General features: G+C 39.0%; 1 protein-coding gene across 1 annotated transcript in view; it reads right to left on the bottom strand.

Annotated features, from left to right (window-relative positions):
- Positions 1-5365: 5365 nt before the first annotated feature.
- Positions 5366-17692, bottom strand: part of GUCY1B1 (guanylate cyclase 1 soluble subunit beta 1) — a 97399-nt gene continuing 85072 nt past the window's right edge. The window contains exons 10-14 of the mRNA XM_063458554.1: positions 15465-15702; positions 11967-12107; positions 11517-11671; positions 10586-10712; positions 5366-7353 (exon numbers count right to left, since the gene is read on the bottom strand). Of these exons, the coding sequence (XP_063314624.1) occupies positions 7348-7353; positions 10586-10712; positions 11517-11671; positions 11967-12107; positions 15465-15702 (667 nt within the window). The 3' untranslated portion in view covers positions 5366-7347. The remainder of the gene's footprint in view (positions 7354-10585; positions 10713-11516; positions 11672-11966; positions 12108-15464; positions 15703-17692) is intronic.

Below are 17692 nucleotides of genomic sequence, written 5' to 3'. Positions count from 1 at the left end.
AAGATATGAATATTGTGTCAAACTGTGTATTTTCCTGCCTGTGATAATTACGTTAGCCCGTGTGTCAGACATTGTTGTATTGTTTTGATTGGTTTGTCTCCTTTGTGTGCCAGTGTTCCATCAGGTCCAGGGGGTGTGCCTCTGGCCTGAGGAATTGTATAAATTGTGAGTGCTTGCTTCCATTAAACAGTTCTACTTCACCCTTAATTTGGAGTGCCGTCTCTTATTGGGGAAATCTGCTACAAGGGATTGCTATGCTAGTCATACTCTCTTGCTATATCACTACTAAGCTCTTGTAAGAGCTTGTTCCTGCTTCGCTCTGAAGGATGAGAGGTTCGGACTGCGGTGGTTGTGGTGTCAGCTAAAAGTGCTTGGAGCCCTCAGGAAGCGCTAGGAGCATCTTTCAACGGAGGTACTCAGTCGGGGTGCCAGGTGATCCGTTACAGGCAGTACTTTACTTTCTCCTCCAGCTCTGCTTCACTCCCACCTTATTTTGATTGCTATTTCCTGTCCTGTGTTTTATACCCCACCTCGTTTGAGCAGGGTCCTCTTCAACCTATCGTTCCTGTAAGTTTTCTTGTAAATGTCCTATTTATAGTTACATCCCCTCTCTCATAATATTGTAAAGCACTACGGAATCTGTTGGTGCTATATAAATGGCAATAATAATAGTAATAATAATAATAATAATAATAAGGACTGGCATAACACTAACAGGATATGCAATTAGTTCATCAGGATATGCAATTAAGAGAATTTAAATTGTAAGCCCAGAGTAGCTGAAACAAAAGCGTTGCTGACTTTTTCTAGTTCTGCTATTGTGACCTTAAATTTGAATATGACTTTGAACGCACCTTGAATTTTCACTAACCCTTCAATCTAATAAATAGAAAAAGAAGACTAGGCTTTTTACTGGCCTGAAGGGTTGTGCTATCCTTGTCAATGTGGCACCGGAACAGGATTCTATTTATATACATGTGCATATCTAGGCTTTTGTTGTTTTTTTGTGTGAATAATCGTGTAAGAGACTGTGAATTATGCTCCCCCGTTTCTCCTCTATGTCTGAATTCTAATTTCGTGGACATGTTTCGTGTACATGTACAGACATGGTTTTAGCCAAGATATTGTATTTTTCTATGGGTATTAAGTCCACATACAGACATCATGTCATTATCTTGATGCCATTTTTTTTAGGAAGCTGTATGTCCACAAATGTCATTGAAGTTCTTTGAAATAGGATTCATTATGTAAAAAAGTTGCAATTTTCATCAAAATTCATTATGTAAAAAAAGTTGCTTTCTTTGTCTTTTTATTAGTGCTCAGCTTGTATCTATAAAGTAGCTGTCACGGAAGAGCAACAAAGGTTTATAAATCACCAAAACACTTAGTAAACTGTTATATATTTGTATATGGCCTATTGCATTGAAGTGAAGCTCCAGTTTTGAGGCCAGTAAAAAACACCAGCAGAAAATGAAACGTGCATTGCTATAAAAAACACATTTCAGTTATATTGTGGCAGTATAGAATTAAATTAATCATTGCTTGCCCCAACATACGTAGCACACAGACATACTCTTTAGCACTACTAACAATGAAGAAATTAAAGGGACACTATAGGCACCCAGACCACTTCAGCTCATTGAAGTGGTCTGGGTGCAGTGTACCACCCTGGGTGCAATGTCCCTTAACCCTTTTAATTAACTGCAATAATTACCTTTATGGGTTAGCTCCACCTCTAGTGCCTGTCTACCCTGGTACTATAGTTTTCCTTTAAAGTTCTGGTTCATAGTTTTGAAACCACCCAAAGTTCATAGTTTTGAAACCACCCAACCTTGTATGGCAGTGATGTGTAAATGACTGCAGCTATACTGATCACTATAATCAAAATGGCCTTGCCAGTAAGTTATGCAGTTAGTATCTAGCAAGCAAGAAAAAAAAAAATAGATCAAGTTCCAGATATCAGGAAGGCATTCATGACATTTGGTGAAAAGTTATTATTAAGAAATAATGTGAGGACGTTTTTACCATTCACATAGGTTAAAACGTTTCAACTTAAAAAAAGTATAGTAAACAGTTTTGAACTATACATTTGCTAGCAACTTCGCTACTGTATTTTTGATCACATGACATACAGTATAATGCAATGTTGGTCATAACAGGTGCAGGAAATTTGGGGAAGTGGTAATAGATACAGTAATCTATAACTATAAGCAGCATAGTCTGAAATGACGTAATTAAAGGAACACTATAGGGTCAGGAACACAAACATGTATTCCTGACCCTATAGTGTTAAAACCTAAAATTAGGTAGCTTGCACCCTCCCTCCCCCCCCCCCTTAGAAAGGGTTAAAACATGCATTATTTCCAGCGCAGCAGGGGGCTGCCGGCGCTGGCCCACCACCAATCCTCCTCTTTGGCTGTCATCATAATTGTTTTATTTATTTTTACATTCTTTATTTTGGGTGTGCAGATAAGTATACATAAATTGAAAGGGACATTTGGTGTACAACATAACATGAGACTTCAGGGTAAAGGATCACTAAAGGGTCAGGAACACAAACATGTATTTATGACCCTATAGTGTTAAAACCACCATCTAGCCCCCCCTGGTCGCCCCATGCCTCCATAATTATAGCAAAATCTTACTCTATTCAAGGCTGAAGCTGTAACTCTACATGCTGTTTGCCTCAGAAAAAAACAAGCTGTCTGCTGACATCATCAGAAGTGGTGGCCTGATCCAATCACAATGCTTCCCCATAGGATTGGCTGAGACTGACAAAGAGGCAGATCAGGGGCAGAGCCATCATGATTCAAACACAGCCCTGGCCAATCAGCATCTCCTCATAGAGATGAATTGAATCAATAAATCTCTATGAGGAAAGTTCAGTGTCTGCATGCAGAGGGAGGAGATACTGAATGTTTGGATGCATTTTATGCAGCCATGACCCAGGAAGGATCTTTAACAGCTATCTGAGGAGTGGCAAGTGAAGTTATCACTAGGCTGTAATGTAAACACTGCATTTTCTCTGAAAAGACAGTGTTTACAGCATAAAGCCTGACGGTAATGATTCTACTCACCAGAACAAATGCAATAAGCTGTAGTTGTTCTGGTGACTATAGTGTCTCTTTAAGAATTAAAGCTCAAAATGTCATGAGGAACAGCACTTTTTTTGTTTGTTTGCAGAGTAAAATAATATGCAAGATACAAAACAAGCATGTCTACAGGATATCTACACAGGATGGATTAGAATATGTAAACATGCTAAGTTAAAGCAGAGAATACTGAGCATAACAGATGCATTCTGCCATAGATTGATATTGACAGGAGCCCTTTCCCCCGCACTCGGCCTGAAATAGTCCCCTGGACAACTGGAGTTTAGTCAACTCCCAATCTGCAGGATCTAGGCATGGTTCATGTAAGTCCTCTGAGATCCCAGTCAGCCCAAAACCCAGTGGAATGGGTATTGAGGCCTTGCTTGAGCCTCCTCTCAGCCCTGGTATCCTTTCGCCACTTTTCTGGATTATGAAGGTTGAGTACTTTGCAGGAATAGTTATTGGCACCGGGTCCAGGGGCGTATTAGCCGCGAGGCAAACAAGGCATTTGCCTTGGGCGGCATTTTCCAGGGGGCGGCAAAAAAAGCCGCCCCCAAATGCCCAAAGCAAATGTCTTGTTAGCCTCGCAGCTAACAGACATGCCGGCGGGCTGCTAGGCTGGGCGGGCGGCGCTGGTGGGCGGCTGGCGAGGGAGCACTTCCTCTGAGCTGTCTGCTCAGCTCCCTCGCGCGCCACAGAGTGAGGCTGGGAGCCGGAATATGATGTCATATTCCGGCACCCAGCCTCACTCTGCGACGCGCGAGGGAGCTGAGCAGACAGCTCAGGGGAAGTGCTCCCTCGCCAGCCGCCCGCCCGCCTGCCAATGCCGCCCGCCCAGCAGCCACTGGATCACCAGGGAGGAAGAGAACCCCCCCCCCCAGCATTTCCAAAGGTAGGCTGGGGGGGTTACATTTAAAAAACAAATATGTGTTAAATATGTGAGTGTGTGTGTGTGTCTGTTAGTGTGTGTGTGTCTGTTAGTGTGTGTGTCTGCTAGTGTGTATGTATGTCTGTTAGTGTGTGTGTGTGTATGTATGTCTGTTAGTGTGTGTGTGTCTGTTAGTGTGTTAGTGTGTGTGTCAGTTAGTTAGTGTGTTAGTTTGTGTATGTATGTCTGTTAGTGGGTGTGTGTGTGTGTGTCTGTTAGTGTGTGTATGTATGTCTGTTAGTGTGTGTATGTATGTATGTTAGTGTGTGTGTGTCTGTTAGTATGTGTGTGTGTGTGTGTGTCTGTTAGTGTGTATGTGTCTGTTAGTGTGTGTGTGTCTGTTAGTGTGTGTGTCTGTTAGTGTGTGTGTGTCTGTTAGTGTGTGTGTCTGTTAGTGTGTGTGTATGTCTGTTAGTGTGTGTGTATGTATGTCTGTTAGTGTGTGTGTATGTATGTCTGTTAGTGTGTGTGTGTGTGTGTCTGCTAGTGTGTATGTATGTCTGTTAGTGTGTGTGTGTGTCTGTTAGTGTGTGTGTCTGTTAGCGAGTGTGTGTTTCTGTTAGCTAGTGTATGCGTATCTGTCAGCGAATGTGTGTGTGTGTATTTAGAAGGCGGGGGAAGGGTTGGGTGGGGGTGGCGGGGGAAGGGTTGGGTTGGGGTGGCGCGGACGGGAGGGGGGCGCCTGAGTTTTGTCCTGCCTAGGGCAGCACAAAACCAGGATACACCACTGACCGGGTGTCCACCCTCGGTTGGATTTGACTGCACGGCAATGGTATTCCACACATCAGGGTCCCGGAGCTCTCCAGGATCACCCACATGCACATCAATAGGTGAGTTATCAGTCCTAGGTATCTGTAAGATCCTCTGTCTCTCTGAAACACACCTCAAGGCCTGCCCCATTATCATAATTTATTATCTCAATTCAATGCTTTTTCCGTGCAGAGCGTGGAGACGCTGAACGTCAGTGCTGCACACTGTGAAGACAGTGCTGCACACTTTTCTCTGTAAAGACAGTGTTTGCATTAAAATGTCTGCAGGGACTGACTATACTGGCCACAACAACTACAACAATGAGCTGTATTTTTTCTGGTGACTATAGTGTCTCTTTAACCAGTATGAGCTCTACCAGTTGTGTTTTATTTAGAGAGAAATAAGAAGTGAGCATATTTTGCAAAGGTTCCAAAGGAAGCATTGTTTCCAAATGGCAGATATAAAAATATCTCAAGGAGTGTGTTCTGCCAATGGTCAGGAAGTTATAGTGAGTCATAGCACTTATCTGTATTTATGCATACAATTCATCAAGTTTAGCTTGGGATATGATGCAAATTAGACATTGTCACCAAAGTTAACAGCTCAAAACACTAGCTTTATTGTAAAAGAAACATTGAATGGAAAAAAATAATAATTTATTTTGGATGTTTTATACATGAACATTTGTACAAACACAAACAATTACAGACTACATACTTCATATTATATAGAACAATGCTTTTTATACATCCAAGGCAATCATACTAAAATATAACAGTTACAAGATCAGTACAAGATATACTCCAAATATAGGATGTGTAACATATGATATATTATTTATGTATAAATAAAGTTTTGAATAGCTAACATACCATTAAAGCTTTTTTTTTCAGTAATTTACAAATGTATAAAGATTATTCATCACATTTTAACCTAACTCGTCAGTGCTTCAGCATGATGCTACCTTTGATGTTCCCAACTCTTTTCTACAACTCAAATATCAAAACACACATAAAGATCACTGTCTCAAAACCAACTAACAGATCACCCTTTGTTTCTGGCATAGGAAACGCTTAATCCCCTTTAAAAAATGTAAGACGCTCTGACTACCTTGTCCCTCTCGATACCTGTGAACATTACATGCTACATGTTCTACTTAGTGACAGAGCGACTAATAGAACTTTGCCCCAATCTTCGTTTTATACATTAACCCACTGTTCTTTTTTTTTTTTTAATCAATGCTTCCGCCATATGTTAATCAAAATCAAGATGATAATATATTGAACATATACTAAAAATAGTAATTTTCTATTGGTTAATATTTACAAGAAAATACTCTTAAAAGTACTCTTCAACCGCCATAAACACTAAAGCCCACTGTAGTGGTTAAGGTTACTGAAGTGCCCTGCTGCTTTCCCATGCTAAGTAGCCAAACCATTTTATTATGGTCTGAAAACTCGGTCCTACTAGGTGTCCCTGGGTGCAGCGTGCAGCCTATATTTCTGATTTTCTCCTTTAGGAAAATATGGTTCTCTACATAGCTAAGCAAGGGAACGTAGGTCCATGCTTAATGGCTGAGGCTGTCAGCTGAAGACTATCCTCTTTTGGCCCTACGTAGCTCTATAAAGACATCAGGTTTCTCCAGCAGACATATGCATCACCCAGACACGTTTTCAAGCTGTACTAATACAGTTTGACTACGTACTAAGGGATAGAACCAGGGTACTCCTGACACCATAGCTGCTGGCTGTCGTTGTTATGGTGTTTGGAGTGTTCCTTTAAGTGACGTAAAGCACTAGGTTTTATTTGGCACTTGGCACCACACCAAACAGGACATATTACAAGGTACCTCTATAAACATCAGAAGTGATAAGATGAGTGCATATGTATATGTATGCTCCTATTAGGGACAAAATATTATTAGAAATCTAGCCTTACAAGAAGAATTGCAAGAATACTAAATATTCATTCAACAACTGTGTAGTAATGAATAGCTTATAATCATAATCATTGTTTGGCACTTCTAAGAGGTTTGTGCACTAAGCAGTAAGTTAGGAAGTAAATTATAAATGTATGCCAAGCTTAGCTTTTTACATTTTGTTTTGCCTATAAAATGGATAGGTTAAATCAATAGAATACATTAATTATTTAGCACATAATTTACTTAAAAATAAGTGGACCGTTATATGGACTCTGTAAATAGCTGTCAAATTACCTACATTTATTGCCACCAGGGCAACAATCAACATTTATATTAATAAAATGCTTATGCTAAGCACAAGAAAATCTCAAATTTCAGGTACAAGTTATATATTCTTAGGAACAAATAAAATTAAAATAAAAAAGCACAAACAAATGCAAAAACATATATATTTCCCTCTGTGTTGTCCGCCTCCCTAAATGGTACAGAACAAAAGTTTACCCTTTGCATGCCATGTGGAGATGGAATGCATTGCAAACTAATATATTATTGAAAGAGGTAAAAGTAAAACTGTTTATTCTTCAAAAATAAAGTTGGACGATAGAGATAAACCCATATGGATCCTTGTTCTGTTCACCAGTTTAAGAATCTTTTAATTATTCCTAAAAAAGAGAATGAAAACAGAAATGATGTATTAATATAACAAATGTTTTTACTGTTACGTTATTTGTGTTTGTGCTGCTACATGCAGCAAAAATATATAAACAGCACTTAAGAAGAAGTAGATACCATAAATGATTCAGCTCTTCAACACATGGACAGCGTTTACACACAGACATGGAGAGACATATGCCGGCTTCTTAAAGGGACACTATAGTCCGCAAAACAACTTTAGCTTAATGAAGTAGTTTTGGTGTATTCATCATAACCCTGCAGTCTCACTGCTCCATTCCCTGCCCTGTAGGAGTTAAATCACTTTTGTTTTGTGCAGCCCTAGCCACTCCTCCTCTGGCTGTGACTGACACAGCCTGCATGAAAAAAAATCTGTTTCGCTTTTAATCAGATATAACTTACCGTACTTTACAAGTTTCTATCTCCTGATATGTAAAATGAACTTTAATTACAGGGTCCTACAGAACGCTATGAACAGTGCAGGAGATAAGAAATTAAAATTAAAGAAATCTATATTAAACAGAATTTGCAATAAAGGAAGTATAAACATTAGATGACTCTTTACAAAAGGTGTCTAGGAAGTCACATGCAGGGAGGTGTGACAAGGGCTGCATAAACAAAGTGAATATATATAAAATACCAGAGTATTGCAGTATATACTGATACCTTTTTATTGGACTAACATAATATTTCAAAGACAAGCATTCAAGAGTTTTCCTCTCTTCCTCACGTCTGAAGGAAAACTCTCGAAAGCTTGTTTTTGAAATATTATGTTAGTCCAATAAAAAGGCATCATTGCATACTGCAATACTCTGGTATTTTGGCATCTTGTCTACTGGACTAATACGGCTAATCCAATCTACACTGTGTATATATATATATATATATAAATAAAATAAGTAGTGTAAAGATAGCACTCCAAGCACTTTGGAAATATGGTAAAAAACGTATCTCTATTCAGGCATCAGCCTAGGTGGATCACCGAAAGTTCCATTAGTGAACTGAAACGTTGATCCACCTAGGCTGATGCCTGAATAAAGATAAGTTTTTTCACCATATTTCCGAAGTGCTTGGAGTGCTATTTTTACACTACTTATTTTATATTTATTGCTGACCAGCACCAGGCCGTATATCTCTTAACAGGAGTGCAAGCATTGGATTTTATATATATATATATATTTATATATGAAAATACAACATTTTTTAATGACAAGCTTTCGGGAGAACCTCCCTTTTTCAAGTCTGAAGCATTTCTGAGCAAGACGACACATAGAATTCAAAGTTGAGTTGTGATACAGGGGTTAAAGCGACATAAGTGCAGATGAGACACAGGTTTGATAGTAAATAGACACCATTCTTGCACAGGGTCATAAATATAATCTCTGCAAGAATCTGAAAAAAAAATTAACAAATTAAAATATAGAGTTAAACAATGCATTAAGGAATGTTTCATCTAATTTTCCTTATTTGCATTTTGTCCACCAAAAGTTAAACAGTAAACATAATTTTTACAAATTAACGTGTTAAAAGAAAACAATGTGAATTATAGCAAGAGTCAAGATGCTAAACTTGTTCTAATTTGGGAATATACATGCACACTCATGAAATTTACTACCGTATATACTCGTACATACGGTAGTATTTTGTGCTGAAAACCCCCAACTTGGCTTATACTCGAGTCAGTGTCTGTATTATAGCAATTTGCATTGCCATAATACAGACTGGGGGAGAGGGGGGCTGGCAGAGCTGTAACTTACCTGTCCTGCAGCTCCTGTCAGCTCTCTCCTCCTCCGCGCCATCCGTTCAACACCTCGGTCAGCTCCCAGTGTAAATCTCGCGAGAGCCGCGGCTCTCGCGAGACTTACAGTGTGAGCTGATAGAGGAGCTGCATGGACGGCGCGGAGGAGGAGAGAGCTGACAGGAGCTGCAGGACAGGTAAGTTACAGCTCTGCCAGCCCCCCTCTCCCCCCTACTGAACTACCAGTGACACTGGACCACCAGGGAAGGAGAGCCCCCCTCCCTGGCCAGCTAGCAAGCAGGGAGGGGGGACGAAAAAAATTTATATATATTAATAATAATAAAATAATACAAATAAATAATAATATTACAAATAATAATAAATATTAAAATAATTAAAAAAAATAATTAAATAAAATAAAATAATAAAAATATTAAAATCAGTAAAAAATAATAATAATAAAATTGCCCACCCCCCACCAAGGCTCTGCAACACACACACACACACACACACACACACACACACACTGCACTCACACACACTGCACTCATATACACACACTGCACTCATATACACACACTACACACACACACACACACACACACACACTGCACACACACACACTGCATTCATACACACACTGCACACATACACACACTGCATTCATACACACTGAACTCATATACACACGCTGCACTCATACACACACTGCATTCATACATACGCTGCACTCATACACACACGCTGCACTCATACACACACGCTGCACTCATACACACACGCTGCACTCATACACACACGCTGCAGTCATACACACACACTGCATTCATTATATACACACTGGAAATAAATATTCAATAAATATAATTTTTTTAGGATCTAATTTTATTTAGAAATTTACCAGTAGCTGCTGCATTTCCCACCCTAGTCTTATACTCGAGTCAATACGTTTTCCCAGTTTTTTTGGGTAAAATTAGGGGCCTCGGCCTATATTCGGGTCGGCTTATACTCGAGTATATACGGTAATTACTTTCTATTTGATTATTAAATTCAAAGTATAAATTACATAGCTCATATAGTGTGCAGATGTATTCAGTTTTTGCCATCATAGAATAAAAAAGTGTAAAAAGTAGAACAAAACAGGAAATGATCAGTAAACTACTCTCTTTTGCCACTGGCAGCAAAATAAATAAATAAATGCTTTATCACTTGGTGAAAATTAATTGTTCTTCAAGTCTTAGTCTAAAGTGTGATTATTTTTCTCGTAATTGAAAATCCACATTATGATTTAAAAAAATAGATCTTTGTCCAAGTGATAATGTAAAATGACTTACGTAGAACTGAGTCAGGAAACACTTTGGAATGAATCATGATTCAATGACATTGATTTATAACACTGCCTTTAAGATGAACCAACATGGTGCTGTATGTTTGGATTAGTAGTAGTTCTGTACGTGCTTTAATTACACCCTGATTAGTCATACCTCTGTTTCTGTGTTCTTTCTGGATAAAAACCAAACTTGCATTGGATCTGTTTTCCCCTTCATGCTCACTGGACCTCTGTGCTTTAAGAGAAACTGAGGATCGGAATTTTCTGGAGTCATAAGACATCTGTATAAAGTATAGCAGTATGTTACTAAATCGACAGTGGATCAGATCAACCCTATATCTTTATAAAGCTCACTGGTGATACCCAAACTGATTTTATTATATGAGCACCTAGTTGCTCACACCACACATACATATATTCCCTATACACAATGCCTTTACCACATACTTCCCATATATACACTAATGTACAGTTCACACAACATCAACACATAGGCATGTGAATGTTTTTGTGTTTCCTACATATCCAGATATTAGAAGCACAAATAAGTTAGAAAATATTTATCTTTCTATTCTAATCTTCTAAGTCCAATTAACACATGAAGATGGTCTGTCATGCAACAGTCTAAAACTGGGTAAGAGGATGGGATCCAAGGAGGTAAAGGGATAAGAGAAACACACAAAGGGGCAAATGGAGACACACAAGAGTGTGATGGGATAAATAGTGATACAACATTGGATGAAGGGGAAAGAAAAGACAATGTTGAGTGAGGAAGAAAGGAGACACCCAACGTGGTAATAGGGGTATGGAGAGACACACATCATAGTAATGCGCTTAAGGAGAGACACATCAGGAAGTAATGCAGATATGGATAGACACACAAGAGGGTCACATAAAACATATAAACACAAAATGGGATGATGGTGTAAGGAGAGACTCAACAGGATGTGAAAGGTTAAGGAGAGAGTGGGATAGGAGGGTGCCTACAGACAATTCTGTCTTCGGTGTCAAATAACCCAAACTTTTAACTTGTAAAGAACTGAGCATTTTTATGCAGTATATAATCATATTGTTGATTGTTTTACCTGTAAGTGTATTCTGAGACGTTGATCTTCCCCTTTTCTCCTGTTGTCTCTGTTCGGCTTGTCAGATTAACTGTATTTCCAAACAGGCAATAGCGTGGCATTCTCTGGCCTATAACCCCAGTAACCACTTCTCCAGTATGGATACCAATTGTTATCTAACAAGTATTAAAATGCAATGTTTAAATCACCATTCTCTCCAACAGGTTTAAAAGGTTGACATCTTTTTTGAACACATGATGGGGAATTAATGTATGAATTTTATTTAAAAGAAATAAGATCCATTTTACACTGTGACAAAGGCTTTTGACCAACTTATTTTTGGTTAGCACTTATCTAAGAATGTCATTACAGTGCTTTAACATTTTCATCAGTATTTTTTCTTTTTATATTTATTTTATTGTGTACATTAATGACATACTACGATAGGTAGCTTTTTTTGTAGGCACTCACCTGAACAGACTCCCCATCAACTTGAACTTGGCCTGCAATTTCCAGCATATCTAAAGCCAGATGACAAATGGACCGTGCATGATGGACACATGGTTCTGGAAGACCACTCACTGTCATGTATTTGTCACCCACAGTTTCAACCTAAAAATATATATCAAGTAAAGCTTTACAGTGTTCTATTAAGCATTTCTAACAAATAAAAAAAAAAGAATAAAAATGCTTCATTATTTATTATCATTCTAAAAATATAATTTTATCCTTGAACTTGGAGAACTATCAGAAATAATGAACTAGAATATGGTTTTTACTAAAGTGATAAGTCAAGGAGAATTCAAAATGAACTTCAAATTTAAGATCAAAAAAGCCAAACATTCTCTAAGTCAACCATGCATTCAGTTTGGCTACCCTGGCCTGAAAACTGAAATTCCCTTTAAATTCTCACTTTAGTAAATAACGCTGTACATTTGTAATTGTCCTTGCAACATTTCTTCAATCATAATTCTGTCTATATTTCCCAAATATTTGCTAGAACGTGTTTGTCTAGTTACTGTACAGCCCAGTTGAATTTGTTGGGACTTTATAAATAACAACAACAGCAATAATAATCACATATCAATTGACGCATTTCATATTTTCTATAAATGTAATTTCATGACACCATGTGCATTTGAGAAAGTTCTGTGACTGAAATGAACCAGACGTTGCTCGTGTTATTAATTTTTTTTACGTATAAGCATGTTTCTCCTAGTAACAGATTTATTCAAGCAATGTGCATTAAATAATTTCCAGAGAAATATCTGTTTTTAAGCGTTGTGTAAAAAATTCTTTAACTTAAAGCATCAGATATGCATAAAATGAACATTGTCCAGTTTTGAACTGGAGCTGGCTTATAAAAGATGCCGGAAGTGGAGTTACACCTTTAACCATAGTGCTAGGAAGGCAAGTTTTCTAGCTTCTCCTCTGTCAATCTCCCCCCCCCCCCTTAAAAGCCCCTTATGCCACTTACCTGGGTCCAGCAGCTGATGTACCTCTGTGCTGGCTCAGGTCCTCCTTCTCTCCTCCCCAGCCAGGGAGACCTAATATGCATGTGCAGCAATAGTCGAGCTTGCATTAGAATTTCACCTTTGGAAAGCATTACTTCCAAGTGCTTTCCTAAGGGATTTTAGTGGACGCTGGACGTACCCATGCAAAGAGTGGGACGTCCAGCCTCAGTTAGGTCACTATAGGTGGAGTTAACCCTAGCAGGTAATTTTTGCAGTTTCTTAAAAACAGCAATAATGACCTGCTCAGGGTTAAGGGACCTGGGACACTCCACCCAGACCACTTCAGTGAGCTGAAGTGGTTGGGGTGCCTACTGTATCCCTTTAAATATCTCAGTATGTGCAGTCTATCATACTAAATCATTGCACACACAGAGTCATTGCTGCATCACCACTTCTAAACACTGAAGTGGTTACAGGGCCGGCCTTAGGCATTTAGACGCCCTGTGCGAAAAATCTTCACAGCGCCCCCCCCCCGTCATCCATGCATGCTGTTATGTTTGTGTTGTCTGTGTATGTAATAGTACGTGTGATGACTGTGTGTGATATGTATGCTATGTGTGATATTTGTAATGGGTATAACAGTGTGTGTTATGCGTGTTTTGCGTGTATATGCGTGTATTGGTTGTATGTGACACACACACACACAGAGTCAGTATTTGCGTGCATTGGTTGTATGTGACACACACACACACAGAGTCAGACGGCCATACACACACAGGAAGACATCCACACACACACAAGCAGACAGTCATACACACACACACAAGCAGACAGTCATACACACACACACACAGGCAGACAGTCATACACACACACACACAGGCAGACAGTCATATACACACACACACACAGACACACAAAGGCAGACAGTCATACACACAGACACACACAGGCAGACAGTCAGTCATACACACAGACACACACAGACAGTAATACACACAGACACACACAGAGGCAGACAGTCATACACACACACACACACAGAGGCAGACAGTCATACACACACACACACACAGGCAGACAGTCATACACACACACACACACAGGCAGACAGTCATACACACATACACACAGAGGCAGACAGTCATACACACAGAGGCAGACAGTCATACACACAGAGGCAGACAGTCATACACACAGAGGCAGACAGTCATACACACAGAGGCAGACAGTCATACACACAGAGGCAGTCATACACAGTCACACACACAGAGGCAGACAGTCATACACACAGACACACACACAGAGGCAGACAGTCATACACACAGACACACAGAGGCAGACAGTCATACACACACACACAGAGGCAGACAGTCATACACACACACACAGAGGCAGACAGTCATACACACACACACACAGAGGCAGACAGTCTCACACACACACACACACAGACAGTAACACACACACACACACACAGAGGCAGACAGTCATACACATAGGCAGAGAGTCACACTCACCTGACAAGCACACAGTTACCTGTGGAGTTCATTGTGGAGGCAGTGCAGCTCCTGGTGACTGTTTGGTGGGGAAGCAGGGACTCCTTCCTGCTTCCCCTGCAGCAGTTTTCCGGCGCTTTTAGCTCCGCCCCCGCCGCACGGTAAGCTCCGCCCCCGCTGCAAATTTTAAAAAAAAAAAAAATTTTTTTTTTTTTTTTTTTTTTAAAACGGCTGTGCGGCCGCACGGCGCCCCCTGCTCCATGACGCCCTGTGCGGCCGCACAGCTCGCACACCCCTAAGGCCGGCCCTGAGTGGTTATGATGCATGGAGTAACCCTTTAAAATAATATGGAAATAAGTATATCCAATTCATTTTTATATATGATATATATTTATAAAACGTTTAATTTTACAAATCTGATAATTTTGTATACTGTTGTTTAAGAGATGGTATATTCTTAAGGTAAACAATCCATCTACCTGTCTTTATCTATGCCAGTCTTTATTCTTACATATCTATCAAGTTCTCCTAAGTTAAAATGTGTTTACAAAAATAAAAGCAGAATTTCTATGGCCGGTCATTCTGCAATAAATTGATTAAATGAAATCAAAGTGATTCTACGATTATATTTTTAAAAATAGCTAATCTTTCGAATGAGAAATTAACTTAGATATTGCCAGTGAAATTCACACCCAGTTAACCATAGCAACTTTTCATGTGTTGGTGCCATTATTTTTCAGTGAAATAATGTATAATGAGATTATGCTGTGTTATTAAATTAACCACATGCGGCAAATCTGATTATCTGTGATCACTTAATGTTTCAATGAGTGATGTATGTCTTCATTGCTCATACTGCCAAAAATGCATTTAAAATATTAGGAGTTTAAAAAGTAAACATCCAACAGAAATGTCAAAGAACCCATTTGGGTTATTTTGCTTTACATTAAGATTTTAGACTTAAGACTGGGATATTAATACATTAGTAAAACAATTAAAAAGGCGGTTATTCATACCTTATAAACGTAAGGGTTCTTTCGTGAGTCTGTTAAAATATCAAACCTGGTGTAGACATCATTCAAAAGATTGACAATTTTCATGGCTCCTTCTCCAGAAGCATGTTTACTGCAAAACGCATTGAATCCGACAATGCCACTAAATAAAATGGTGACATTATCATATCTCTTAGCTGGGACGGGACGCTTGTGTCTGAGTTCATTTGCAACAGAAATTGGAAGAACCGAATATAATAAACTATAATAGGGGAGAAGATTAATGGATTGTGTTAGACAAAGTGGTGAGCTTCGGGAACAGAATAAAAAGCAAATACAACCAGTATAAGTACTAGTGACAATTACTGACAAACAATTTAAACAACATGAAATTCCCTTTATTGTTCTTACTAAAAATATAACAATCATAACTCAACTGGAATGTATTATTATTACATTAGAAATATCTTGCAAATTGTGTCCATGTTTATATTAGCTTCAAAATCTGCAACATTGAAATTAGTAAAAAAAAGATGTAGAAAACGACGTGAAAGTTGCAGTAAATAATGTTCCATTCAAGTTTCCCTATTTATACCGTTGATAAAAAAAGAGAATGGATTTACTTGCACAGTAATGAAATTTACTTACAACTATCTCTCCACTCCCATTATAGTCTTAGTTTTCCCATTTCACCTGCTGCTGTCAACCACCTTCTTAGTGATCCAACCTCCTTGTGTTTCTTCTTATATTCTCCCTTCTATTTTTCATCCTGACCTTTACCAGTCTCATTGCCAAAATCTCTCTATCTTTCTGCTTACTTCCTCCTGCTAACCCCATTCTTGCTGACCCCCTTTACTTTCCTCCCTTGTTTATGTATTCCATGCAATTCTCACATAAATATCCTTCCTTTTTTCACCAACTCTTTCTAAAGCCTTATAATATTGGCACTTACCACATCCATCTAATTCCTACTATCACCTTGTTCTCCTTTCAATCCTTCTGCTCTTGGCAGCTGGAGATGTCTTCCCATACCCTGGCCTCTAGTCTACTCACCTACAATGTGCTAATGCTAGAAACCCCACCAATCTTATACACATCCCGTATAACTCTCCATTTATGTCCTATGTTTGCACGGTGCTTTGGAATGCATGCTCTGTGTGCAATATCACAAAATAAACTGCTGTACACGACAATTCATATCGCATTTTCTAAACTTACTGGCATTAACAAAACCCTTTTTGTCTTCCTATGATACTGCTACCCTGCCTCATTATTCTTTACTGGTCTTCAATTAACACCTTAAGACAAACTGACAGTAAGGGGGAAGGGTTTCTGCTTTCCTACCATTCCTCTTTTAAATCTCTGCCCAGCCCCCTTCCCTTTCTTTCTCCTCATCTGAAATTAAAAGTAAGCATGTTTTTGTTTGGAGTATGTCTGAGTGAATGTAGGATGTGTGTCTGTATGTGGTGTTGGCGTTTGAATGAAGGCATGCATTTTTATGTAGTGTGGTGTTTGAAGGCAGTGGTGTGGTTATATATAATGGTGGAGTTTGTATGTAGTGTTGACGTTGAAATGCAGGGGTGTATTTGTGTGTAGTGTTAGCGAGATTCTGAGATGTATGCACATATACACATACACACACCTAAATACACACTGACACACATGCAGATACATAGACACATAAGAACAATATATAGGGGGTGGGCACATAAGATACCACAATCCAAACTGGGGGGGGCACTAAAACTTTTCACTAGGGGATGGGGTAATGTGCTGCCATTGGCTGCCTGATGCCAGCTTGCAGTGCACATTGGCATCAGTCAACAAATTTGCATATAATTCACATTAGCCACCCAGATTTCTTGTTCGTGGGCTAGCTGACACCTCTTAACGTCAATCTTTGTGTATCAGATAACTCCCTTATTTGCTATCCTTATGTGGGATTGCCATATTTAAGGACACCAAATAAGGATAAGGGAGCTATCTGCTAAACAGCACCCTAATTTGGTATCTTTAAATATGGAAATCTCACATAAGGACACCAATTTAGAGAATTATCAACTAAACAGCTAAAAGATCAATTTAAAGAAAACAAACACCTTTTTCTTAATTTCAGTTGTTTAGTAGATAACACCCTTATTTGTTATCCTTATGTGGGATTGCAATCTTTAAGGACACCAAATAAGGGAGCTATGTACCAAACACATACACATTTATATACACACACAATAACACAATAGGTGTATGTCTGT

This window comes from Pelobates fuscus, chromosome 6 (genome assembly GCF_036172605.1).
Source record: "Pelobates fuscus isolate aPelFus1 chromosome 6, aPelFus1.pri, whole genome shotgun sequence".
Classification (NCBI taxonomy): domain Eukaryota; kingdom Metazoa; phylum Chordata; class Amphibia; order Anura; family Pelobatidae; genus Pelobates; species Pelobates fuscus.
Note: the sequence above shows the minus strand (reverse complement) of the source record. Positions and strands in the feature narration are given on the sequence as shown.